This window comes from Urocampus carinirostris, chromosome 13 (assembly GCF_059441175.1).
Source record: "Urocampus carinirostris isolate Australia breed hairy pipefish chromosome 13, RoL_Ucar_1.0, whole genome shotgun sequence".
In the NCBI taxonomy this organism is placed as follows: Eukaryota; Metazoa; Chordata; class Actinopteri; order Syngnathiformes; family Syngnathidae; genus Urocampus; species Urocampus carinirostris.
This window is the reverse complement of record NC_142361.1, coordinates 2726220-2754008: the sequence shown is the minus strand read 5'-3', so window position 1 is coordinate 2754008 and position 27789 is coordinate 2726220. Positions and strand designations below refer to the sequence as shown.

At 41.0% G+C, this 27789-nt stretch overlaps 1 protein-coding gene across 6 annotated transcripts in view; it reads right to left on the bottom strand.

Moving 5' to 3' along the window:
* Positions 1-3347: 3347 nt before the first annotated feature.
* Positions 3348-27789, bottom strand: part of arhgef33 (Rho guanine nucleotide exchange factor 33) — a 62736-nt gene continuing 38294 nt past the window's right edge. For 3 of the 6 annotated variants that reach the window (XM_088351360.1, XM_088351362.1, XM_088351363.1), the window contains exons 10-17: positions 22512-22604; positions 19935-20083; positions 19788-19871; positions 16860-17038; positions 8699-9099; positions 5377-5538; positions 3757-3869; positions 3348-3680 (exon numbers count right to left, since the gene is read on the bottom strand). In XM_088351360.1, coding sequence (XP_088207486.1) covers positions 3605-3680; positions 3757-3869; positions 5377-5538; positions 8699-9099; positions 16860-17038; positions 19788-19871; positions 19935-20083; positions 22512-22604 — 1257 coding nt within the window. In that variant the 3' untranslated portion in view covers positions 3348-3604. The remainder of the gene's footprint in view (positions 3681-3756; positions 3870-5376; positions 5539-8698; positions 9100-16859; positions 17039-19787; positions 19872-19934; positions 20084-22511; positions 22605-27789) is intronic. The other 3 variants (XM_088351361.1, XM_088351364.1, XM_088351365.1) reach the window with 2 other exon arrangements.

The following is a 27789-nucleotide window of genomic DNA, read 5'->3' as shown; positions in this document are numbered from 1 at the left end:
CACGAGTGAGGGTAGGATGGAACGGGAGATCGACACACTGGTCGGTGCAGCGTCTGCCGTCATTCGGACCCTGTACCGGTCCATCGTGGTGAAGAGGGAGCTGAGCCGAAAGGCAAAGCTCTCGATCTACCGGTCGATCTACGTTCTACCCTCACCTATGGTCATGAACTTTGGGTCATGACCGAAAGAACACGATCCTGGATACAAGTGGCCGAAATGAGTTTCCTCCGCAGGGTGGCTGGGTTCTCCCTTAGAGATAAGGTGAGAAGCTCAGTTATCCGGGAGGGACTCGGTGTAGAGCCACTTCTCCTCCGCATTGAGAGGAGCCAGTTGAGGTGGCTCGGGCATCCAATAAGGATGACTCCTGGACGCCTCCCTCAGGAGGTGTTCCGGTCATGTCCCACCGGCAGGAGGCCCCGGGGGCGACCCAGGACACGTTGGAGAGACAATGTCTCTCGGCTGGCTTGGGAACGCCTCGGGGTCCCATCGGATGAGCTTGAGGAGGTGGCTGGGGATAGGGACGTCTGGGCTCCCCTTTTAACGCTGCTGCCCCCGCGACCCGACCTCGGATAAGCGGAAGACAATGGATGGATGGATGGATGGATGGCAATATTTCAATGACTTTATTTTTACAAATTATGATAATGGCCTCATGTTAATGAGTTATGCTAATGGATACATGCTAAAAAGTGATGCTAACGACTAAATGCTAACTTCTTCATGCTAAAGAATTTTGGTAATGGCTATATTTAAACAACTTCATATTTACATATTATGCTAATGGACTCATATTAATGAGTTATGCTAATGGATACATGCTAAAAAGTGATGCTAACGGTTAAATGCTAACTTTTTCATGCTGAAAAATTATTCTAATGCTAACATGCTAACAAATCAGCAAATTGAATGGGCTCAATGCACTTCGGATGGGCCGATTCAAATAGAATGGTTCATTCCTTTTGAACATGTACATTTTAAATGTTTATAAAGTGTAATAACAGTGTTATTACTATGTTATTACAATGAATGTGATTTTTAGACCTCCCCAAGGCATATCCTTGATGCTAACGGTTGCGGGCCCAGCTTAAATGAACTTGCCAGTACCGTGGAGGTGTGGGGGGGGAGTCCCCCCACAGAACCAAGCAAAAAATTACAAATACATCTCTCTGAGTTAATAACTTTATGCTAACTCATAATACTAACAACTCAACGCAACCGGGTCTCTACCAACATCTGCCAGATCCATCACAACTCTTACAATTGTGGCGGGAATTGTCTAGTTAGATACAAAAATTAGCTTGACGCTTGAAAAGGGTTAGAGACCCCTGGTGTAGGCACTATGTTTTAATAATTTTGGCTATTCATCCTGGTGACTTTTATGCTATTTTTCTCTTAAAAGTATTTCATATGTGTTTAGACAGAAGTGCCATGTCTAATTCTGTTACACACAATGTTTTCCTACGTTGTTATCAAAGACAATGATGACAAATGAATTCAATTTAGGTGGATTACTTGTCCGGTTCAAATTGGGTGTAATATAGTGCCTTGTATTGCCCTCCCTAAAAAACTTTGACATATTGCCATATTTCAGATTTTAAACTTATAGATAATAAACTCAACAAAGAATCAACAAAATGTGAGACACAATCGTGAAAAAAAAAACACATTTTATATTGTTGGAAAGTAGGTGTTGCAAAAATATTTTCCCCCATTGAGCTAATACTTTTGCTGGGATGGGTCTAAGAGTTTTGCATATCTTGAAACAAAAATATTTGCCCATTCTTTCTTATAAATCAGCTCAGGTTCCTGAAGGTTTGATGGTGATCGTTTGTGCACAGAATTATATGAATTTTTCCACAAATACTCTATAGGATTGAGGTCTGGACTTTGTCTTGGCCATTCTGACACCTTTCTGTAGTTGGTTTTAAATCATAAAATTGTAGATTTGTCTCTAATTTTCGGGTCGTAGTCCTGTTGAAATGTAAACATTCTCAGGTCCCTTGCAGATTCTCCACCCTGTATTTGGCTCCATCATCTTGCCACCAAATCTAACGATCTTTCTAGTCACTGCTGAAGAAAAGCAAACCTAAAGCATGATGCGTCTATCACTATTTTTGACAGTGGGGATGGGTTTTGTTCAGGATGATGTGCAGTGTTACTCTTACAAATTATATCTGATTATATTACGCCCAATGTTACGCTTTACATTCAGCCTAAAAAGTTCCATTCATCTGACCAGAACACCTTATTCCACATGTAATTTTTGTCTCCTACGTGGTCCTTTTTGCAGTATTCTTTCAGAAAAGGCTTTCTTCTTGCCACTCCTCCATGAATGGCCCATTTATGCAGAGTACAAATAATAGTTGTCATATGCACAGATCCCACCTCAGTTGTGTATGCCTGCAGGTCATCCAATGTGGTCATTGCCTTTTGGTTTGCTTCTTTGTAGTTTTCTCCTTGACTGGTCCGAAGGTTCAGAGCGACGGCCAGGTCTTGGTAGATTTGCAGTAGTTTTATGCTCTCTCCACCACGTGCTTGGGGACATGTGTAAATATTGCAAAAATATTGCATACCATTCCTGCTTTGAACCTTTCCACAACTTTATCCTGGACCTGTCTGGTGTGTTCTTTTGTCTTCATGGGTCTGTCTGTGCGACACTGTCTCCTTTCACACACCTCTGAGCCCATCACAGAGCAGGTGCATTTCAACCAGTGGTTCTCAAATAGTGGGTGGAGTCCTTTAACATTGGGAACTTTTTTGTACTGTCCTGGAAAAGTGCAACTAAACCTCCACGACAATAGGGGGCAGCGGTGTGCACTCGTTGGTAAAGCATCCAAGCTCTGCCCATACATAGAGGAGAGAATAAGTAGACTGGTAATGTTGCAACCCTCCAGTGACCCCGTCAAGAATATTTAACAGGGATCACACGACAAGCGGAGGGAGACGGGGATAAAAAGGAAAATGAAAGTCTTCTAAAATCTAAGACGAGGAAGTTTAACTAAGCATGTGTAGCAATCAGCGTCACTGTGACCACTGTGTAGAGAAAATTGCTTCAAATTGTATTTGTTTCATTCAAAACCTAAATGGGTGGCTATTGTCCCTCACCCCCTCTGCACCCCCCCTCCGGAGGAGACCAAAGCCTATACAACAAAGACAGTACAAACATCTTCTTTGTCCCTTTATGTCTTTGTTTCCTTATCCTCACTATAAAATGTGGTGCCACATCCAATTTCGTTGTCACAATATATCCCATGTTGTAACAATGACAATAAAGGTATATTCTATTCTATTCTATTCTATTCGATTGGCCAGCAGATAGGACTAACAGTTATCCACCCAAATTTATTCGACATCGCTTTATTATGTGTCCAGCATTTACCATGAAGGGAGCAATACTCATTTATTTACATGACAAGGAAAATGTAATCAAACGAAAGAATGAGCAAATTGTTGACACTAGCACGGACAGTCCTAGCAAAGGGAAATGGGGGAACAAATTCGGTAGTAATAAGGAAATAACTGATCCATAAACCCGGTTTAAAGATAATCAACTCATTTAAATTGTTGTAATAGGCACTTGATGCGTGACTTGTAGGTAGGATATTCAAACTGCAGTTCCTCGGACATCCCCAGGATGATTTTCTTGGCCTTTGTCTGCTGTCTTCTTGTCCTCGACGCCCCTGTTGAAACAACTCTTTTAAAATCAAAGGTCCTTTTTTTTAACCGATGAAAAAATTATGACGCTGATCATTTTACTTCTTTTTGAAGAGTTTCTTGAAGGAACTCCTAAAGCCTCCCTTGTCCTGCTTGCGGCTTCTCTCACTGAAAAGCTGGTTCTGATTTTCCTCTCCTCCCCATAATTGCAGGTCCTGACACGAAAAAGAAAATCCATCTCAAAGTTTCCCCTAAACAACAAAATAACATGTAGTCCCATATGGGTTTATTCTGTTCTTAATGGCTGAAAAGATTGCGTAGGTTGGCACTTCAAAATTTTGAATGATTTCATACTGTTGTTTATTGTTTAGACTATTAAAAACCTGTTACATCATTATCACCATTTGCCAATCATTTGGCTGTCCTTTGATTTCCACACCCTCCAGGGCAAATCTGCTTTTGTAACCTATGAGATTTAATGAAAAAGAAAGGGTTCAGGGGAGGGCTTTTAGAATCATATATAAGGTTTAGGCGTCCCCCTGTTCTCTTTGGAAATTCAAAATCACACTGTCAGTGTGGCACTCAAGCTGCGCAGTAGCTGACAGGAAGAGGCTGCAGATAGTGACTAGCACTGCACAGAAGACCATCGGCAACCCACTGCCTTCCTTGACTCACTTTTACAATTCCAGATGTCTGAACAGAGCAAAAGGCATGAAAAAGGATATTACTCATCCTAGCTTCAGTCTGTTCAACCTGCTACATTCTGGTAGGCGATACAGATCCATTTGAGACAGAACAAATAGACTCAGAGACAGCTTCTTCCCTAAAGCTGTCACAATACTAAACCAAAATCTCCGCTGAACTGGCATACTTTGCACTGGGTTGTCTTTTTATTATATCCGGTAATCCGTAACTGCACTGCAATTAACTAATAATCTGTAAATAACAAATACATATCATTGATCATTGCCATCTCAGTTGCTGCCTACTGGGATTTTATACTATGTTCTGTCTTAGGTTGTGTAAATGTATTTGTATATATATATATATATATATATATATATCATCTCATTAGCTACACCGCTTATCCTCAGTAGGGTCGCGGGGGTGCTGGAGCCCATCCCAGCAATCATCGGGCAGTGGGCAGGGGACACCCTGAACTGGTTGCCAGCCAATCGCAGGGCACATGGGGACAGACAACTCACTCGCTCATTCACACCTAGGGACAATTTGGACCGGCCAATTCACCTGAAATGCATGTTTTTGGAATGTGGGAGGAAACCCACGCAAGCACGGGGAGAACATACAAACTCCGCACAGGAAGTCTGGAGCTGGATTTGAACCCACGCAGGAGGTTCCCAAGACATGAACTGTGCCGCACATGCACTATCCACTGCGCCGCCGTGCTGCCCTATAGGTGGATTACTTATATATATATATATATATATATATATATACACACACACACACACATATAGGTATAGGTGTGTGTGCGTGTATTAGCATATTAGTAATTGCACTACTTTTAAATTATTTTAAATTCTATATTATTTCAAATTTTATGTTACTTTAAATTCTATGTGTATATGTGCCCTATATGGGGCAGCTTTGAATTAAATGACACACAGTGTAATAATAAAAGCATCCTATTCTATTATACAATCCATTGATGTCATCTCTCCTTATTTTGAGTGTCTACTAAACTGTAAACTGATCACTCACCATGCTGAGCAGTCCGTGAGGGTCATCAGTGGGCTTGTCTCCATCTTTTTTGATACCATGAGAGGTGTGGCTCTTGCGGGAAGGCCCCCTGCTTCCTTGCCGCTCCAGCTTGGCATGACTGACTTCCCTCACAGGGCTTTCCATTTGCAGGCCGTTCAGCGACTACAAGGACAACAGACGCCCAATTGAGCCTTTAAATTTCTTACAAGTTTAAAGGCAGGGTTCTTCGTTTTAGGTTTCCTTAAAAAGTTAAACATTTCATCCATTAAGTATGTGTTGACAATGCCCAACTGTGTTCATAAAGTCGCTGCGGAGAATCGTGCCGGATTGTAACAGAGACTTGTCATTTGGTGTTGTTGTCATTGGTGGATGCTGTGGTTGTTGTTGTTGAGTCACTCAAGGCGCCTAAGGTAATCCTTAGTAGCGCTAGACTCGCTCGTGGGAGGCTCCGTAGTTCTCCAAAGGAGAGGGGGCTGCGACTGTCCTGTGCCGCCAGGCCAGACGGGGTGTGACCCAAGCAAACCAAGCATACGAAGCCTCTGAAGTCCTTAGTACGTTCGGACAGGCCAGTGCATGATTTATGGAAGCCCTGTGGGCAGGTAGTACAGGTGATCGGGGTATGGTCGCAGCGAATGGTTCGAAACCACCACTGGCATTTGGACTGGGGGCCAGGGTTGCTCTCGAAGTTGCCCGCCCTAAGAAGAACAGAGAGAGGAGAGTAGAAGAGAGAGGAAAAGAAGGACAGATAGAAAGAGAGAAAGACAGACAGAGTAAAACGCAAAAAGGGGGAAAAGAGAGTGAGAGAGGTGGGGAGGGAGTAGGAAAGAGAGGAATAGAGAAAATGAGAGACAAGAGTTTAAAGGGGGAAGAGAGAAAAGGGAGAGACAATGAAGGAGAGAGGACCAAGAAAGAAAGAAAGAGCGAGTCTGAGTGGATTGAGTTGGATTCGTAAGGCTCCCCCGGGAGAGAGCCCTTCGCAGGACACCATAGGAAGGTTCCTAGTCTTTGTCCTGCGGATGCTGTGGTAATGGACCACATTCGATTCACTTCTTATTGTTCCAAGAAAAATTTAAGGAAACTTCAGCGACTAGACATTAACGCTGATGATGCAAGAAGAGAAGTGAAGCGTTTTTGATATAGTGGATAGCTTACACTGGTGTTCAATTCGGATGTATAAATTGAGGACTTGATTTGTGGGTGAAAAAGTTAAAATATTATCAGTAGGTTGTTAATATTCGATAAAGTACTGTCAAACCTCCTGTTTTCTTCTGTTATGTATTATTTGAATAATGTTTGCAAAAACTTGGACTAATTTCTTTCAAAGGACATCAAAAATGTTTCCAGTACTTGTTCTGTACTTAGAGTGCATGCCTGTTGAAAAGAGCAGCTTGCTATTTGCCTCGGTGCCAGAACAAAAAGAAGGAATAAGCCGCACCGTATTTAAAAGCTGCAGTGTTTAAAATGTAATAAAAAAGTAGCTTAGTTGGAACTAATCATGCCATTAAATGCACATGATTAGTTCCAACTAGCTGTGTCAATCCCGTATCAATCCTGCAAAATGCCTGAATGTATCCACATTTATCCCAAATTTTGTCACGTAGCTCTTTGCTAATTTAACAGATCAATGCACATTTGGTTGAGCATTCTGGTCTCGCGTCGGATTTATTATGCTAAAAATCTCTCCAAAGGTGTCATTGTTGTGCTCTCGCATTGCTTTACCAATGGTCTCGAGTCTGTAAACATACTCAAACTTGCACGAGCATCATAAATGTGGCCGACGCAGGCTGAAATTATAACACAAGTCAGAAGTGGCGGTCACAAGTAAAAAAAAGTCCTCCTAGGTATTCCCAAACATTTTTTTAGTATGGCACATGACCTGTAATGTTTCCTCCCCACTAATATGCAAATATGTTGCAAGATATTCCACACTGAAGGATTCAGGAAATTTAACTTTAAAGTAACATGCGAGTGAGGAAAAACTCGACCTCAATTTGAGGAAAAATAAGAAACCTTTAGAAGTGGCAATCCCTCTTCTAGGATGGCCAGGCTGCAATAGATTTTGCATTGGGTAAGAATATTTTTTTTTGTTTTGTCAATGAATATCAATAGGAAAATAGATCATTTGTGAAATTGTCCATGACAGCAACGAGCTGTGGAGCTGTGATATAATTGAAGGAGCACAACACTTTCAAAATTGTGTGAGTTTGTGGTTTATTATTTGTGTTTTACCCGCGTGCGTCGCTGCTGGAAAAAGTTTGCCCAGCTAGCTCCCCATTAGCCTCTGGACTGCTGAGGGCTTTTTTGTTTTGTTTGCTCCCGGTTGGTGTTTGTTTGACTGCCTTCCGTGTGTTTTTTATCATGTCTGCTAGCTTGGTGTTTGCCGTGTCCCTTTTATCCCTGGTTGGCTTTGCCTCTATCACCATAGCTATTGTCGCTTTTTGTTATTGGTTCCTGGTTAGCAGGGTTGCTCACCGCGTGGTTTTTGAGTGGCTAGCTTGGTGTTACCTCTGGTTTTGCCGTGTCCTTTGGTTTATTCCCGGTCAGTTTCTCATTTATCGCTGTAGCTGTTGCCGCTTTTGTTGTTGGTCCCTGGTTAGCCGGGTTGCTCACCGCGTGTTTTTGTTTGGGTAGTGTGGTGTTAGCGCCGGTTTTGTTGTGTCCCTTGGTTTATTCCCGGTCAGTTTGTTGTCATAGCTGTTTTTTGGTATTGGTTTCTAGTTAGCCTGGAAGCTCACCACATATTTTTTTATTGCTAGCCTGGCGTCAGAGCTAGTTTTACCATGCTCATGGTTTGGTCGGCTTCACGTTTTTCGCCATAGGAATTTTGTTGTTGGTTCTCGGTCAGCCTGGCTGCGTGTCGGTCAGCCATATTTGAGTTTTTCTGTGAAAGATGTGGCCTCACTTTCGTTGCTCAGTCCCTGTTAGCCCCCAGATGGCGACTCTCTGTGTAGTTTTTGCCACTTAGCCCATTTGCCATCCTTTGTTGTCCAATTACTGTCTCCACCTGCAACACAACGCCTAGGCATTCTTTACAAAAACTACCAAATACTCTCTGAAAACACTCGTAACCTCCTCGACGGATTAACAGATAAAACAATATGGCAACTGGGAGCTGGTTTTCCTCTGATGACATCACAGCTCAGATGACAATGACAAGATATGCCGTGTCTTCAAAATGCAATATCTCGGAATATAATTGGAATATACTGATATATATATATATATATATATTATATATAATGTATGCAAAAACTATGTACTATTACCTCACATTTTGCATGTTTAGGAATTTGGGGAGACCTTTAAGAGCGGGTGACCTTACCTTGCTTTTTTTGCGTTGGCTGGGCTGAAAGTGGTGCTGATGAGAGTGGCGCATCATCGCCCCGTCCGGGGAGACACACCCTCGGTTGGAAAATTTGTTATACCCAAAGCTGTCCTGGCTTTTAGGAACGCGGCGGGACGGAGTTGATGGAGCTTTGGGGCACTTGACGAAGGCAATGTCGATGGATGAGTCTGATGACGCAGAGGAGGCGGACGCATCACGGTGAGAACTCCTTTCTTCTTCGTAGGAATGCTCCATCTCTGGGGGGTCCGGTGGAAGGAGGAACTCCACCATGGCGTCCGCCAAAGCCGATCCCGGTTGGCCTAGCCGAAATTCCGAGGAAGGCGGGTGATGGGGACTGAGACGCTTGGATGCTACAGTCTCAGGAATGCTGCCCAGACCTGAGAATCAAGAGATTAGTTAGGTAAAATGTATTTGTTTGCTTTCATTTGACAGCTACATGTAATATCATTTTCATCACAGAAATATAAGAAACTAGGAAGGCTGTGGGCCATTAAAGCATCACTCGCATTGAGAAGCATTTCCCTGTTTGGCAGGGTGAATGGCACATGAGAAATGGAAAACCCAAAGGGTAAGACTGAGTTTAGTTTTCTTGGGTAGACAGACTGACATACACATATACATAATATATGTAATATATACATGTATACATATCCATACCCATGTATACTGTATATACAGTGAAGTATTTGGACACCCTGGTATTTTGCTATTTCTCCTACTTAGAAATCAAGGAGGGGTCTGAAATTTATATCCTAGGTGCATGTCCACTACCTACCTACCTACCTACCTACCTACCTACCTACCTACCCTGGTCATATCACTTGAGGGGGGTGACCGACAGCAAGACAAACACATACAAAAATAAAGAAAATTTTAAAAAAAGGAAAAAGTAGCAAAAACACACACACAAGATTTTTGGACCATGGCCATCCCAAATGCCCAAACAAGTTAAGCACCTCGGCACCCAAGTTGGTCATTCTTTCGTCCCTCCAGATGAAACGGGACACGAGGAAGCGGCCATGTCACTCGGGTCAGGGTGACACAACACACTCTTCTGTTCAACCGCAGGGCCTGACAGCTTTCACTGGTTTACCCCTGCCGCATCATACGTGTGCCCTGCCCATCCCTGAGAACGCGTCCAACATCCCACTATTCTTTCACAACACCTCTCCACTCCTTCCTATCACCAACAAGAGCTCTAGCTTCCATTATATGTAGACCTCTTTCCTGCAGTGCACTCATCACACTATCCATCCACGTCAATCGCGGCCTTCCTCTTGGTCTCCTTCCATTTACTTCTGCTCTGTAGATCCTCTTCAACATTCGCTCCTCATCCATTCTCTTCCATGTGTCCAAACCAAGCAAGTACTCTCTTATCCACACGCTTGCTTCCACTACTACTCCAGTTCTGTCTCTCCCAATTCCATTTTCAAATCTATTCAAACGTGTCACTCCTAACATACTCCTCAAACACCTGCACATCTGGTTAGCGTCTCTTCTTGCACTATCGGCACTATGGTAAATAACACAATACAGCTTTATTTATATCTGTACACTGAAGGACACTGAGGGAAACTGTGGGAGTCAGATCCATCGACATTTCGTTCTGTATACACGTGTACTAGAATGACAATAAAGTAGATCTGAATCTGAATCTGAATCTGAATCTCATAGACATTTAATTTCCTTTTCAAATTTGCATTCAGTCTCTGCACCATACAACACAGTCGGCACGATCACACTCTCATACAGTCCCCTCTTAACATCCATAATCATACTCTTGTTGTTCATCACTCTCCTCAGAGCACCCAAAACCTTGCTTCCTCGATTCACTCTGTGCAATACCTTGCATTCCATTCCACCAACTGCAACCACATTTTACAACACAAGTACCTAAAGCTTTCAACTTCTTCCAGCACCTGTCCATGCTACCTTATTTCTAACGCCATGCCCACTCCATCATGTGAACACTTCATCGCCTTACTCTTCCCAACATTCACACATAACTTACGCCTATCACCTATCACACACTCTTCCAAACTCCATTATCAACCTTCTCAATATTTCCTCAGAATAAGCCACAAGCGCCGTGTCATCTGCAAACAACAATTGACTTACCTGCCACACCGTTCCACTGTTATCCATCATCAATACACCTCTACATAATTCTCTTGCATTCACCTCTCTCACCACACATTAAACAGCCATGGCGACATCACACACACCCTTGTCTCGCACCAGTCACGGACAACAAACTCATACCTCTCAAATTGCTACATTCATACTTATCACCTTTACCCTTATACAATGGCACCACACATGCACTACACCAATCAACAGGAACCACACCACTTAAAAGCATACATTCAACAAGCGTACTAACCAGTCAATCATAGCCGTGCCACATTTTTTCAAGCATTCAGCAGTCCAACCATCCGACCCAGGCGCCTATGGTAATACCTAGCTAAAGCGTTCCGAACCCTCCCTTACCCCAAGTAAAAAATAAATAATATTAAATAACAAAATAGTATACAGTATGTCACGGAGTCTGTCAACAAAATCCATGGCTTACTGGAAAGATATCCTGTGGTCGGATGAGACAGAGATGAATTGATTTGGCGCAGATGATGTAAAGCGTGCGTGGCGTCGACCAGGCGAGGAGTACAAACATGTTTGTGTCGTGCCTCAAGTCGAGCATGGTGTTGGGAATGTCATGGTTTGGGTCTGCATGAGTGCAACTGGAATTGGGGAGTTGCATTTTATTAAGGGAAACACAAACTCAAGCATGTACTGTGAAATACTGGAGCAGAGAAGAGCATTTTGTGAGCCACTGGTAAAATCCATTGCCAGGAGGATTAAAATCATGGTGGCCACACAAAATATGGAACTTCAGGTACTTCTAGTAAAGGGTGCACTCACTTTTGTAACCATGGGTTTAACTAATAATCGCTATATTTGGAGTTTTTGAAAATGAAATGAATTGACACTGCTATATAAGCTTTACACAGACTAACTTTCATTGTGTCAAGCCATGCTTCCTCAGTCCTGTTGATTTCAACATGACAAAATCTCTGCAGACATGTGAGGAGTGCACTCACCTTCATGACAAATTGCATAGTAAGTAGAACATATGTGTAATGGACAGTGGGGTGAAGAAGTATTTTCTTAACCACTAATTGTGCAAGTTCTCCCACTTGAAAATATTACAGAGGCCTTTGATATAAATGAATGAATTGTGAAAGATCGGACAATGCAATTTTCTGTTTTTTTCCACTTTCTGTCTCTCATGGTTGACAATTACAGGCCTCTCTAACCTCTTCAAGTTAGAGAACCCGCACAACTTGTGATTTACAAAATATGTATTTGCCCCACTGTTGGTGTATAGGGTTAAATAACATTTCAAGTTTAGATGAAATTGAAAACTGGCAGAGAGAAGGGAGTTTCTTGCGCTGTGTGCAGAGATCTGTCCAATTCTACCGCTCACCCATCAAATTGCTCTGTGTAGTTTGCTGGCGGTTTCACCTGATTACAGTTTTATCTGGGTTTTTTCATCAGAAAGTATCTCAACAGTGAACATACGTAATGGAATTCGCCTAATTAACTTCAATTTAAAGGACTTCTTATCAACCTACTACCAAAACACCCTAACTGTAAACTGTTGTTGAAAAGGTGCCTCAGTTTTCACAGTGTTGCCTCGGCCTTACAGGTATCCAAATCAGGGTCTAGTCCTTCAACTTTGAAACGCCACAGCTAAGTATGCTGATGTCAACTTATCTCCTCATACGTACCCATGAAAAGAGCCAAATGTGATATGTCCACTGTGAGAGGGATAAACTAAAAAAATCCTGCGTATTTGAACACCTGTGTGTCATCTAGAATTCTGACCCTGAAAGACTTGCTAGTCCGCCTATTAAAAGTCCACTTGCACTCCATGTATTGTCCTGAATCAGATGCACCTGTTTGAGGTCGTTAGCTACATAAAGACACCTGTCCACCCCATACAATCAGTAGGACTTTAACTTGTAATGTGGCGAAGACCAAAGAGCTGTCCAAAGTCACCAAAGACAAAATTGTATCTATTGATTGTTTTGACATCGATATGGTACTAGTTAAGCAAATTATAAATAGCATTGTGAAACCATTGACCTACATATGTTATCTATCATTTCTAACAGGCAAATTTCCAAATCGAATGAAAATAGCAAAAGTTATACCAATATATAAAAATGGAAACAAGCACATTTTTACAAACTATAGACCGGTATCTCTGCTTCCTCAGTTCTCTAAAATATTAGAGAAACTTTACAATAACAGACTATAACAATTTGTAGATAAACATAAATTGATTAATGAACGTCAATATGGTTTTAAAGCAAACAGATCAGCAACAATGGCTATTATTGATGCAGTAGAAGAAATCACCCATAGCATAGAAAAGAAGAGATATGCAGTCGGGGTATTTATTGACTTAAAAAAAGCATTTGATACCATTAATCATAAAAAAATAAAAAAATGATTAAAAAAAAAACGGAAAGATATGGCATCTGGGGAGTGGCTTTTGGGCTATACAAATAAAAATGACTTGACTTGACTTGACTATTTGACAGGGAGGAAGCAATATGTAAAAATGGGAGAGTTGTCATCTGAATACTTGGACATATGTTGTGGAATACCACAGGGTTCCATCCAGGGCCCAAAGTTATTTATTTTATATATTAACAATATTTTTAATGTTTCAAAACTATTGAAAATAGTAATATTTGCAGACGACACTAACATTTTCTATTCAAATGATAACTATTGATTTGGTAACCTGTATTAATCGTGAACTAATTAACCTAAAAGTATGGATGGATATAAATAAATTATCTTTAAATTTAAATAAAACCAAAGTAATATTCTTTGGTAATCGCAAGGCAAATCAAGATTTAGAAGTGAAAGTGGATGGTGCTGCAATAGACATTGTATCAGAAATTTTTAGCGGTTATAATAGACAATAAATTAAGTTGGAAAACACACATCAGACACATACAAACTAAGATATCTAAAAGCATTTCTATAATTAATAAAGCCAAATTCCTTTTAAATTATAATGCATTGTATTTATTATATTGTTCTCTAGTTCTGTCATATTTAACATATTGTGCAGAAGTCTGGGGCAATAATTACAAACGTTCACTACAGCCCCTTTTCATCCTTCAAAAACGTGCAATAAGAACCATACACAGGGTAGAATATCGGGATCATACTAATATTTGATTCATGCAGTCCAAATTATTAAAATTGGATGATTTAATTTTTTTTTCCACTTCACAACTGTTATTTAAGGTCAACAAAAAATTTTTGCCAAAATTATTCACTCGGAAAAAGGGAAATTATAACTTGAGGGGCTGTAGTAAATTCAAAATCCCAAAGGTGAGAACAACCAGGAAAAGTATGTGTGTGTCTTTGTGTGGAGTCAAACTTTGGAAAAATTCACAAGATGAGATTAAACAATGTCCAACTATTCATGTGTTCAAATTTAAATAGAAAAAAACATTACTGGCGAAATACATGGATGAAGAAAAGGGGATATGAGTGACATTGGAAATACTGCATTTAAAACTATGGTTAACTTGTTGTTATTGTTGCTATTATTATATCATGACTGTTATCATGAATATTATGTTTATTTTCATTGATGTTATTATCATTGGTGCCGCAGTGACATTTGGTAACTAGGCGCATTATGACGTTAAGGGATGGGTATTACGAAGATTAGTGTATAAAATATGCGATCATTGTAATTATTATAATTATTGATATCTGACCTTTGTGTTAAGAATATCCATGCGATTTTGTTATATTAGACACAAGAGGAAAGGATGATTTGTAAAATGTATTTAATAGGGAAGATAAAGGGGTAGGGAAAATAAGCATCTGCTTCTGACTACCCCTTTTCGAACATGTTATGTGACATTATTTTGTTGTTGACTCATTGTTTTTGTCCTGTTTTTATTTTATTGTTCGAGATAAAGTTTTCATGTATTCATATATATATATATATATATATATATATATATATATATATATATATATATATATATACAGTGCATCCGGAAAGTATTCACAGCGCTTCACATTTTCCACATTTTGTTATGTTACAGCCTCATTCCAAATTGTATTAGTTTAATCTCTTATCTCAAAATTCTACACAGAATACTCCATTATGACGATGTGAAAACTTTTTTTTTTACTTTTTTTTTAATTTATTAAAAATAGAAAACTAAGAAATCACATTTACATAAGTATTTACAGCCTTTGCCATGAAGCTCAAAATTGAGCTCAGGTGCATCTTTTTTCCACTGATCATCCTTGAGATCTTTCTACAGCTTAATTGGAGTCCACCTGCAGTAAATTTAGTTGATTGGACATAATTTGGAAAGGCACACACCTGTCTATAAGGTCCCACAGTTGAGTGTGCATGTCAGAGCACAAACACCAAGCATGAAGTCTAAAGAACTGTCTGTAGACCTGCAAGACAGGATTGTCTTGAGGCACAAATCTGGGGAAGGATACAGAAAAATGTCTGCTGCTTTGAAGGTCCCAATGAGCACAGTGGCCTCCATTATTCGTAAATGGAAGACATTTGGAACCACCAGGACTCTTCCTAGAGCTGGCCGGCCTTCTAAACTGAGTGATTGGGGAAGAAGGGCCTTAGTCAGGGAGGTGACCAAGAACCCGATGGTCACTCTGTCAGAGCTCCAGCGTTCCTCTGTGGAGAGAGGAGAGCCTTCCAGAAGGACCACCATCTCTGCAGCAATCCACCAATCAGGCCTGTATGGTAGAGTGCCCAGACGAAAGCCACTCTTTATTAAAAGGAACACGGAAGCCCATCTGGAATTTGCCAAAAAGCACCTGAATGACTCTCAGACCATGAGAAACAAAATTCTCTGGTCTGTTGAGACAAAGATTGAACTCTTTGGTGTGAATGCCAGGCGTCATGTTTGGAGGAAACCAGGCACCGCTCATCCCCAGGCCAATACCATCCCTACAGCGAAGCATGGTGGTGGCAGCATCATGCTGTGGAGATGTTTTCTAGCAGCAGGAACTGGCAGACTAGTCAGGATAGAAGGAAAAATGAATGCAGTAATGTATAGAGATATCCTGGATGAAAACTTGCTCCAGAGCGCTCTTGACCTCAGGCTGGGGCGAAGGTTTATTTTTCAGCAGGACAACGACCCAAAGCACACAGCCAAGATCTCAAAAGATTGACTTCAGAACCACTCCGTGAATGTCCTGGAGTGGCCCAGCCAGAGTCCAGACTTGAATCCGATCGAACATCTCTGGAGAGATCTGAAAATGGCTGTGCACAAACGTCTCCCATCCAACCTGATTGAGCTTGAGACTTATTGCAAAGAAGAATGGGCAAAACTGCCTAAAGATAGGTGTGCTAAACTTGTGGGATCATATTAAAAAAGACTTGAGGCTGTATTTGCTGCCAAAGGTGGATCAACAAAGTATTAAGCAAAGGCTGTATTTATTTTATCATTATTCAGCCAGTATCAACCATCAACATGATATCTACCGGAAATCATTTTGTCACGCGAAGCTATCGACGTGACTCGTCGCCTTCGATCGGCGCCGGGTTTTTAAACCCAACTGCTGTGTTGGGAGTCATTAGGTGAGCAAACCCCCCAATTCCAACCCTTAATGCCGAGCGCCAAGCAGGGAGGCAATGGGTACCAATGTTTAAGTCTTAGGTATGACTCGGCCGAGGCTTGAACCAGCTACCTCCCAGTCTCGGAGCGGGCGCCCTACCATCTAGGCTACCGAGCTGTGAATTCTTATGTAAATGTGATTTCTTAGTTTTCTATTTTTAATAAATTCAAAAAGAATTAAAAAAAAAACTTTTTCACATTGTCATAATAAAGTATTTTGTGTAGAATTTTGAGATAAGAGATTCAATTAATACAATTTGGAATGAGGCTGTAACATAACAAAATGTGGAAAAAGTGAAGCGCAGTGAATACTTTCCGGATGCACTGTATATATATATATATATATATATATATATATATATATATAAAATATATATATCGTGTGCTTGTTTAAAACCGGAATTGGTAAACTTTTCCGAAAATAAAAATCGAATTACCCGTGGGCTTTTGCCTGGGCGAGTCCAGATCAGGGCCGTAATACTGCAGCTGAGAAGGCCAAGGATTGCAGAAGTCTGCTTCTGGCTCCAGTACTCGATCCTGCTCGCGGAATCTGTGGCTGGACTGGATCTGCTCCAGGAGACGCTGTTTGCTGTGTTTGGCTGCAGTAGTGTGCTCCCTGGCACACAAAAATGGAGAAAAGTTTTCAATTTTGACTTTATTTACTGTTTTAAAAGTCATCATGTGTATACAACACAGAGAAGGATTGAATTGGCTTGTAACAAAAGTATCACATGCAACCTAAAGGCAGCCTTATGGCACACAAAGGTGTGTCCTTCACTCAATTGGCCAATTACACCATAGTCCTTGGTTTGGCTGCAAATGCCAATGTTGTGCGTTCATTCGAATGTCTATGTAAGACAGGTCACTGTGTACCTACGGTGTAGGGTACGTTTTGCCACTCGGGGGGCTGGCGAGACTAGGAACAGGTTTAGTTTTTCTTCAATATTTGCTGGAGTGACCACTGGACCTCTAACGGTCAGGCCTGAGAGGTCAGGGTGCTGCACTCTTCCCCGGTGAATCCGCCCCTGCTCTGTGTCCTAATCTCTTCCCCCTACGAATAAAACCTCTGATGGGGTCGGGGGTGGGATGGGCCTCGGGCCATCCGTGGGGCTGTTACCCTACCAACTGGGCCAGATTTCTAGGTTCAGGCAGCCAGAGGGAGTAGTTGGCAAAATGGTGGGTTGGGTATGTGTGGCAGGGTTGGGCCTAGGGCAACAGGGTGGGTGATTTTCTGCCTGGTGAGGGGTCGTGGTCGGTGTTTGTGGCTGGGGTGGCTTTGTCTAGGGTTACCGTGGGCCTGGTGCAGGTGGCATGGCGGGCAGATGAGGGGTGATGGAAGTCATTGTTTCCAATCAGAGTTAATTTCTCATCACATAATTGCTACTTTTTTGATAAATAATTACAGCTTATTTGCAGCTTTGTACATGTAAAGTTTGCCTGAACATCAACTCAGTTCTTGTATCCTAAATGCTTGCTTTATTAGAAATAGAAACCAGTCTGCACATGTTAGCGTGGTCTGTTTAGTTTTACTTGGCCATGTGCCTCGGAAGGGAAATTAGCAGGTAAAACGAAAAGGAGATTGTTCTGGTTCTGCACTACCCATCAATGCAAATATTGTTTACGAACTAACAGGCAAAACGTTAAACTCAACTTGTGGACGACAAAGTTGCAGCATGATCTGCCGCTTACTTCATAATCCTGCTCTTATCAAAACTGCCAGCTGTTCGTTGAGGAGACAGAAATTATTTACAGGGGCCATTGAATAAGTACATGCCTGCAGGTCAGCTCAAGTCTCCTATCTAATATCTAAGACGCCTAATGTAATATACATTAGCGGTGCAGTTTAACAAGTCCAGTAGCCTTAATTGTTTGGCTTTGAGGTACTGACTATTTTATCCACATGTCTCATTTTTACTTTTGCCCTACAGACTCCAGTCAGTCCAAACCTCCAGACTGAGTTGCTAAATTGAGGTGGTCCAATCATGTGATTCCCTTTAGACGTTCCATGATCGCAGACCCAAATCCTGGGGTCACACAGCATTTGTATTGGCGCCTTAATCCAAAAAGTAGACCCCCAAAATGAACCACTAAAAAGCAATCTGATCCCTGGATTAGGTGTCCCTTGCAACAATCTGACGGCACATTAACAAGCACAATTTTGTTTTGTTTTTTGGGACCAAAAACTACACACACTCTTTTTATGTTGCTTCACCTGCTGGACAAAGCGGACCAGTTTTCTGGAAAAGCTGTTCAGTCAGCAAAACAAATAATGCCAAGTCAGCTTTTTTGGCTGTTTTCACATCTGGGCTAACCTACCTGACTGCCTGTAAAATATGGTGTTGATATTAAATATTTTTCGACCTGGCAGAGTGTAATGTCTTTCTGGGAAAAGTGCTGGGTCAACAAAACCAAAAGTGCTGATTCGGCTTTTTTTTACATTTTCCACATCTTGGGTAACTGACTGGCTGAGAGGATGGTGGTCATATCTGAAATGAAATGAACATATCTAAAGTCTTCCCCCCTTTTTAACAGACAGATATAAAGATATAAAGAGATCCCTTGCTACTTTGCGCTTGATTTATCGCAGGTTTACTACTTTGCGGGAATAAAAAAAAAGACAGATCGGCCAGCACCCCCCTTGCCATTTTTTCATACTGTATTGTGAGCAGACATGCGCTCTGCTTTCCTCTCTGAAACATGCTGACAAGAGTTTGTGTTTCGCTCCCGTCCACTCTCTCTCTTTCTATCTTTCTCTTGAAGACTGCTCTGATGAAAAAATGTACAACTCTACTTCGCAGCGTTTCACTTTTTGCAGGTGGTTCTGATCCCCATTACCTGCAAAAACAGAGGGATCTCTGTATATACTCAAATCCTAAATGAAAACATTATCACCATACTCCTTTTCTCACAGATCCCGTCTTTTGAACACTGGGGAAAAATATTGCAGCACATCTAAAAAGACACCAATATACTACACTATATTCCCATAAGGTGGCACGGCGGATGGGTGGTTAGCACGCAGCCCCACAAGGCAGAGGTCCATGGTACAATTGCAGCTCCCGCATCCGCCCTGTGTGGAGTTTGCATGTTCTCCCCGTGCCTGTGTGGGTTTCCTCCGGGTGCTCCGGTTTCCTCCCACATTAAAAGAAATGCATGTCAGATTAATTGTCTGGTTCAAATTGTCCCTCGGTGTGAATGAGTCAGTGAGTTGTATTTCTCTGTGTGCCCTGCCCACTGCCCTAAGATAACTAGGATGGGCTTCCTTGTGGGGAAAACAGATGGATGGATATCTGCTTTATTTCATTCTTAGAATACTTTCGATTTCAATGGTCAACTGACATCCAGTGCCCTGAACTTGTACTTACAAAATGGTGCTGCTCTGAGGGTAACTAGATCCCTGCAGGCTGCCTTCCATGGTCCTCAGGAGTTGCTTCATGGACGAGCGGCTGCTATGTCACATGCACACCCGTTATATCGTGTTCTGTTGAATGTTCTTGTTTATTTGCGCTTACCTCTTGACTTCCTGACGGTTGTGCATCAATAATTCCTGGCTGCGCTGGAGGAGTTCCTGATGTTGTTTGGAGAAGAAGTGGAAGCGCTGGATGCAAATCAGAAGCAAGTAGTAGTCTGGGTGAGAAGTCTCAGTTTGCTTCAGCAGGGCCTAGACCAGAAGTGGGCAAACTGCTTGAGTCCTGGTCATCGTTGGAACTGACGCGTAACAAAGGATCTGGAACACTATTACTTTTCTTGGACATGTGTGCTGTAATGGGTTTTTAAAAAACGTTATAACTGTACTGTTGTTTCCGCATGGTGTGTGCTGCGTTATGCCGCTACTCATTATATGCTAATCATGCAGGGGTCTTCAAAGTGGAGTTTGCACCCACCAGGGTGCCCTCCAAGTACAGTGAAGGTGCCTGCGGACCTGTTTTTAAAAAATTAACCACTGCTGGGTTATTGTGATTTTATAGTAAAAAAAAAATTTATTGGTTGACTAGGTCTATTTAACCCTATTCTAAATAATTAACCTGGTAGTAAGATAGTAATAATGTGATGACTTGTTTTTTTTAGAAATTCAAACTAAATCCAGATAATAGGCTTGAACAAAAATGATCTAATCAAGTATTGACAATTATTTTTAAGCAATTAAGGATATAAAGTGAGATTGTAAATATATATTAAAAAAAATTCTAATCTTTTTTTATTTATTTTACAGAGAATAAAGCAAACTAAATTCCAATGTATGTAAATGTATTTTTTTAGTATTGTTGTAGTATTTCTGTTGTCGTGCTTTTGTAATATTTGTTGTATTTTTGTGGTATTTCTGTAGTATTGTTTTGGTAATATTTGTTTAGTATTTCTTCAGTAGTATTTTTCTTGTATTTCCATAGTAGTGTTTTTGTGGCATTTCTGTAATGTTTTTGTAGTATTTCCAAAGTAAAATTTTTGTAGTAAATCTGTAGAATTTTTTGCTACTTGTTTCCTTTTTTTCTTTTCTTTGTTTTTGTGTATGTGTTTGTCTTGCTGTCGGTCACCCCTCTCGAGGGATATGACCAGGGTAGATATATAGATATCTGTAGAATTATTGTAGTCTTATTTTTGTCGTACTTCTGTTGTAATATTTCTGTATCAGTATTTTTGTATTATAGTATTATCCATCCATCAATTATCTGCACCGCTTATCCTAAGTAGGGTCGCTGGGGTGCTGGAGCCCATCCCAGCCATCCTCAGGCAGTGGGCAGGGGACACCCTGATGTAGTAGTATTTTTGGAAAATTTCTCTAGAAGTATTTGATAAGTAATTCCGTAGTATTTCCATCAAAATATTTAAGTATTTGTGTCGTTGTACTTTTGAAGTATTCTTGTAGTATTTCTTTTGTATTTTTGTAATATCATCGTAGTTTGTATTTCTGTTGTATTTTGGTTGTAATATTTCTGTAGTAGTAGTTTTATATTGTAATATTACTGTAGTTGCGTTTTTGAAGTATTTCAAGTGTAGAATTTTTGTATTATTTCTGTAGTGATTTTGTAACATTACTTTTGAAGTATTTTTGTTGTAACATTTCTGCAGTAGTACTTTTGTATTGTTGTAATATTTCTGTTGTAATATTTATGAATAATAAAATTACTGCAGTTATTTTTGTAATACTTTTGTCAAAGTACTTAGTATTTTCATAGTAGTGTATTTCTTTTATTTCTGTAGTATTTCCATAGAAGTGCTTGTTTTAGTAATTCTTTAGTATTTTTTTAATATTAGTGTAGTATCAATGTTGTAATATTACTGTTGTCATATTTTTGTCGTATTTCTTTTTTCTTTAATATTTCTGTGGTCATATTTTTCTATTACAGAATTACTGTAATACTATTTTTGCTCCATAGGGTGGGCATGTTTATATTTACCTTGTCCCGAGTACAACTGAATACAGTCATGGCTGCGCTATCTCAAGCACAGAGCGTGTTGATTTTCTCCTCATGGAAATATTCTCCCTACCATATATACTCACATTCAAGCTAAGTTTACAACTATAAAATTAAACAATTAAATAAGGGGTCAGCTTATATGCACTTTGATTGTGAGTAAACATTGGTGAATGGTAGGCATAGATAGCTAGAACCATAAAAAGCCAACTTAATAGCAAAAGATAAAGCTAAAATAAAGCTAGATAACTAGCTAGAAAGGAGGCCAAAATTTAGCTGGCCCATGACACCCATGATCTGAAATTTATTTATTTGAATTTCTAAAATAAGAAATTACCATGTTATGACTATGTTATTACTATGTTTAAAAATAGAGTTAAATAGACTCAGTCAACCAATAAAAAAATAACATCATATTGACCCAGCACTGATGAGCTATTCTCAGAACAGGTGAGCAGGAACATCAACTGTAAGGGTGCCCGCAGACCACGCGCATCAGGTTGGAGACCCCTGCAGTACATTAATAAATTTAAATTTTAATGTTTTCATCATATTTAATGACTTAATTTTGTCAATTACTATTAAATATAATGGAAATATTGATAAAAAATAAAAGAAAATTCTGCCAAGAAGAAAAGTGATTGATTTTAATGTTGATCTGTGTCAATGTTTTACCTGCAGCAGCTGCAAGTATTCAGGGATCCTCTCCACTGGTTGGATAAGCAAAGTGTGCAAGGAGGGTTTGGACTCGTCTGCGGTGATGTCACTCTTTGAGCCATTGAAGCAACCAATCAGAACGAGAGGTGTGGTTAAGGTTGACCAATCAAAAACAGAAAACAACAGTCACCAAAGTTTATGCAACATTGAATGTGATGAAAAAAAAAGATCAAGTGAAATTAATCTGGATTTTGTGGATCATATATGCGTCTTTTATAATTTGATAGTTCCCATCAAATCATTGACATCTGGGGAGCACTAGTTGCAGGCTCCATAATGGATGGGTGTGTGCTAAAGGTAAGATCTTAAAGCCCAGCCAGAATTTCAGGTTGGGCCTAAAATGTCAATCATTCCGGTAGGGTCGGGCCGGCTTCTCTCTCACTGATTTAAAAATCCACCCGTCATTGTTCTATGTCTCTCTTCCCATGTCTTGAGGAGATATTAATGTTGTGGTTTATTGTTTAATTTTCAAGTTGTCAAAATGACAGATGGTCTTAAAATTTTCCCATCAACTAAAAAAAAAAATTGTCAGAGATGGAAAGTTGTTGATTATTGTAACCTCTGCAGACACTAAAAAAAATAATAATAATTGTTGTTAGGTCATTAAAATGTGTCACGCAGTATGTTGTCACTACCTCAGTTTTCTAACTATATTAGTTTTATTATTTAAGTGCGGAGTTTGTATGTTCTCCCCGTGCTTGCGTGGGTTTCCTCCGGGCACTCCGGTTTCCTCCCACATTCCAAAGACATGCATTTCAGGTGAATTGGCCGGTCCAAATTTTCCCTAGGTGTGAATGAGCGAATGAGTTGTCTGTCCCTGTGTGCCCTGCGATTGGCTGGCAACCAGTTCAGGGTGTCCCCTGCCCACTGCCCGATGAATGCTGGGATGGGCTCCAGCCCCCCCGCGACCCTACTGAGGATAAGCGGTACGGCTAATGAGATGAGATGAGATTTAATCATTACATTATTACTTTGAAAACACATTATTCATTTAATTCTTATAAATGTACTTATGTTTACCCACATATTTGAATGAAGTATTTACTTTCTGTACTGTCCCAGGTGTTTCTGCAGTGTTCTCGTTTGCCCGTGTCCCTGCGTCCTAGACTCATCATTTTTGCTGGGGACGCATTGTGTCAAATCAACGTGCGTCCCCCGGACGCATCGTTTTTGACACCAAATTGTCATTATTACCCGATTATTTTTCTTTTTTAACAAAGATTTACCACACTCCAAACTTTTCGTCAGGCAGATCCGCCATTGTTGTTTTGGTCTCGCGCCGATCTCGGCAAACGAGATCTCGTCGTTTCGAGGTGACGTCATTGTTGTGGTGATTGTCGAGTTAAAGGAAGTACAGTGGAACCTCGGTTCTCGACCATAATCCGTTCCATTTCTTTGTACGAAAACCGATTTGTACGATCACCGAAGTCCTTTTTTCCCATTAAAAGTAATGTAAAATTGTTTGAATCCGTTCCAACACCCTAAATGCTTACCATGAAAGTAAACATGAAGCTAACCCAGGCTAATCGTACGTTCGCGTTATCGTAATCTTCCGTACGAAAGATTACGCTAACATGAACGTGTAAAAATAAAAAAATCAGGTAGTTTACACGTCATTTAGCACCCGGGTCTCCACAACAAGTGGTGAGCGGTTTAAGGATAAAGAAAAGAATTATGAGTAGGATTTCTTACCTTGGCGGTTGTCTGCAGAAGCCATGCTGTATTCCTGAAAGAAGGGAAACTCGCACACCTTCTTCATATTTTACTATTATTTCTTTCTTAAATGCAATATTTGTAGGTACTACTCCTCTTTTTTCACCTGTAGCAACTTTTCTGCTTGCACCAACCTTCTTCCGAGGCATAATTAGGAGTTAAAACGCTCCCTTCACCGCTTTTGAAAAACGAAAGCAAAGAAGGAGTGCGCGTTGCCGTGACAACAGTTCTTCACGAGGGGTGGGGGCAATCTACACTCGTACGCCGCTCAGCATCGCCCCTAGCGTACCGGCGTTCGAGCGCCGATGTTTTGAACAAAAAGCGAAGCAAGAATTTCTCGAAATTTTTGGTCGAGAACCAATTTGTTCGAACTGAGAGGCGTTCGAAAACCGAGGTTCCACTGTATGCCTCTAAAAAAACAGTTGGTATTAGGTGCAAATCACCAAAAAATTGGTAATTCCTTCAGTGTCTGTAATAAGTCGAAACATAATACAGAAAGTGGTAACAACGGCAATAATTCCGGCACGAAAAAACGGCGGAGAAATTCTTTAGAAGACCGCGAAGGCAAGGAAAAGACGTGTTTTGAAGCGAACGATTCCATGAAAGAAAACAAACAAAAGAACACTCCTAGCAAGAAAAGGACTTTTCTGCCAAAATGGACTCAATTATATTCCTGGTTACACTATGAGGAGGATGATAATGGAGGCTACATGTTCTGTGATGCGTGTACCCAGCGTGACAGAAAAACTGGATTGCATGAATCATTTCTCAATACAAACTTTCAGAAAAGCACATTGGATCGGCACAACAACAATGAAAATTACAAATTAGCTACGAAAATTCCGTTGCTGCAGGAAGAGAGAGACAAGTATGAACAGATACGACATCAAAAAGAAGACTTGGCCATGCTTTTACTGCTAAAAATAGTTAAGTGGATGGCAGAGGAAGATGTTCCATTTAATAAATTTAAAAGCCTCATAAATCTTATGCACGACCTTGGTGTGGAAAAATTTGAAAATTCTTAGCAATAGTGCCATCAATTATGATTCTTATTTTACAATACACGGACTCTTGGAAAGTTGATCAAAAAGTGCTGAAAATAAGACGGAAGAAAAAATGAAAATGTCACCAGTTTTAACCAGTGTTCCCTCTAAGCAATTGCGCACTGCTCGCACATTCTCAACGCACAAGAAAATCTAGCCAGCGCACAAAAATGAGGGCTCAAAATTACTTATCAAGAGGCGACTTAAGTCAAAGTTACAGTGCATGAACGTAAAAATACACGGGTTCCCCTGACGTTGTGTCCTAAATGCGGAGAACCGGCTCGGCTCACTAAAAACAAACCGGATTTTTTGGGTCCTAAACTGCTCTTCAGGTTGTTTTTGCTTCTTTAATCCCAACATGACCAATATTAAGTAAAATTATGCACAAAATGACTTAAAGGAAGGGGGGAATAGAACAAAAGAGAAAAAAATACCAAAATGAAAAAGTAGTGAAAAGCTGAGAAAAAAAATAAACAAAAGAAAGAGAAAAAAAAGAAGGAAAAATTTAGAAGAAAGCCAGAAAAAAAGAAAAGGAAGAAATGTAGGAAAAAGTAAATAGAGAACAAAAAGAAAAAACAGCTCGGAAAAAATAAGCACAATGAGATTTTTTTTTAAAGGAATTTTTTAAAAAAAGTCGAAAAAAAACACACCGAAAAAAGAATAAAAAGTTTGTGTTGCATTCAAATAATTTCCAATTTTATCAAGTGAATGTCACAAGGAGACCGGACCAGAACGGAGGCAGGAGGCAGGAAGGGAGAACTAATTTGCGTTAAAGATTAGTATTTTTATTTTTTAGCAAAATAAAAGTCGTCCATTTCTCAGGGACAAACAAAACAAAAACAGGCTTACAGGCAAACAGGAACTAAGACCAGGGAATACTCACAAAACAGGTTTTAACTCAAAACGTGCCAACACAGATTTCTTCAGAGTCAAACAAAACAGGACAGAGCAAAACAGAAAAGAAAATGTAATGAGCCAGCACCCGCAAAACCCAAACCCCCCCTTAAGAAGCAAACGCGCAAATTAGGCAATCTGCTTCAGCTGGTGCCCAGGGGGCGGGGCCAGACGGTCGCCACAGCGACCATGCTGGACACGACAGAGCCCTCCCTTTAAGGGACAGCTCCTGAGGTCCCAAAAAGAAAAATTATTACCTCGCACCCCGGAATGGTTCGACGCTCTTGATTGGGGCAACCCCGCTCCCTCCTCCGAACACGCAGGAAAGGGGAGAGGCAGGCGCCATCGGCGTCGGACGATCGGACTCGGTGCTTGGCAGGGGCGGGTCGGACAGGCGATTGGCAGCGGAGTCGGAACTGGTCGACGCTCTCGATTGGGGCAACCCCGCTCCCTCCTCCGAACACGCAGGAACGGGGAGAGGCAGGCGCCATTGGCGTCGGACGACTGGACTCGGCGCTCGGCAGGGGGGGTCCGGCAAACAGGACAGGCAAAACCAGACGGGCAAACAGGTGAAACCAGACGGGCAAACAGGACAGGTGAAATCAGACGGGAAAACAGGACAAGCGAAATTAGACGGGCAAACAGGACAGGCGAAATCAGACGGGCAAACAGGACAGGCGAAATCAGACAGGCAAACAGGACAGGCAAACAGGACAGGCAAACAAGGGAGTGGGACTGGCAGGCAAGGGAGTCGGACTGGCAGGCAAGGGAGTCGGACTGGCAGGCTGGGGAGTGGGACTGGCAGGCAGGGGAGTGGGACTGGCAGGCAGGGGAGTCGGTCTGGCAGGCAGGGGAGTCGGACTGGCAGGCAGGGGAGTCCTCCCCGAGTAACATAGGGACCTGTGTTTACTAGTCCCTATCTTGTAAGACAGTCGGTTGTATCTTATGTGCATTGTGCACATCCCAGGTGGCTGAAAAATTCCAGCTCTTGTACAGCACCAGTAAATACTGGCAAGTCTTTTTATTACTTTAGAGGCAGCAGCAAAAGAGAAAAATCCCTACATGATGTACAGATTATCTTGGATGAAAAACCACTGAAGATCAAAGAGATCCATGCTGTGAGATGTCTGTCCTACTACAATGCACTCAGCACAATCTACAAGTCACTCTTGGTCTATTTCCGGGATGCCAGCTCTGAGGCCAGCAAGGACCCCAAAAGTGTTGGTCTGTACAAGAAACTGTCAAACAACAACTTCATATCAATTACCTACATGATGTTAGATGTCATGGCACCAGTGATGATACTCTCCAAATTTTTTCAAACTGAGAATGTGGAACTAGGACTGGTCAATGGGAAGAAAGCCCAATGCATTGCAGAATTGGAAGCTGTTAAAGGTTTAGACACTCCTCATTTAGTGCAGCTGAGAAAAGACCTCGCTAATGGAACCTACAAAGACATTCATAAGGTTTCATATTCCCCAGGATTCAATTTAGCTACAGTCACTGCTGCCTTCGTCGACAACTTGATTGACCATATAAATGACAGATTTCCTGAAGGAGATCTTCTCTTCTCATTTTCTGTTCTC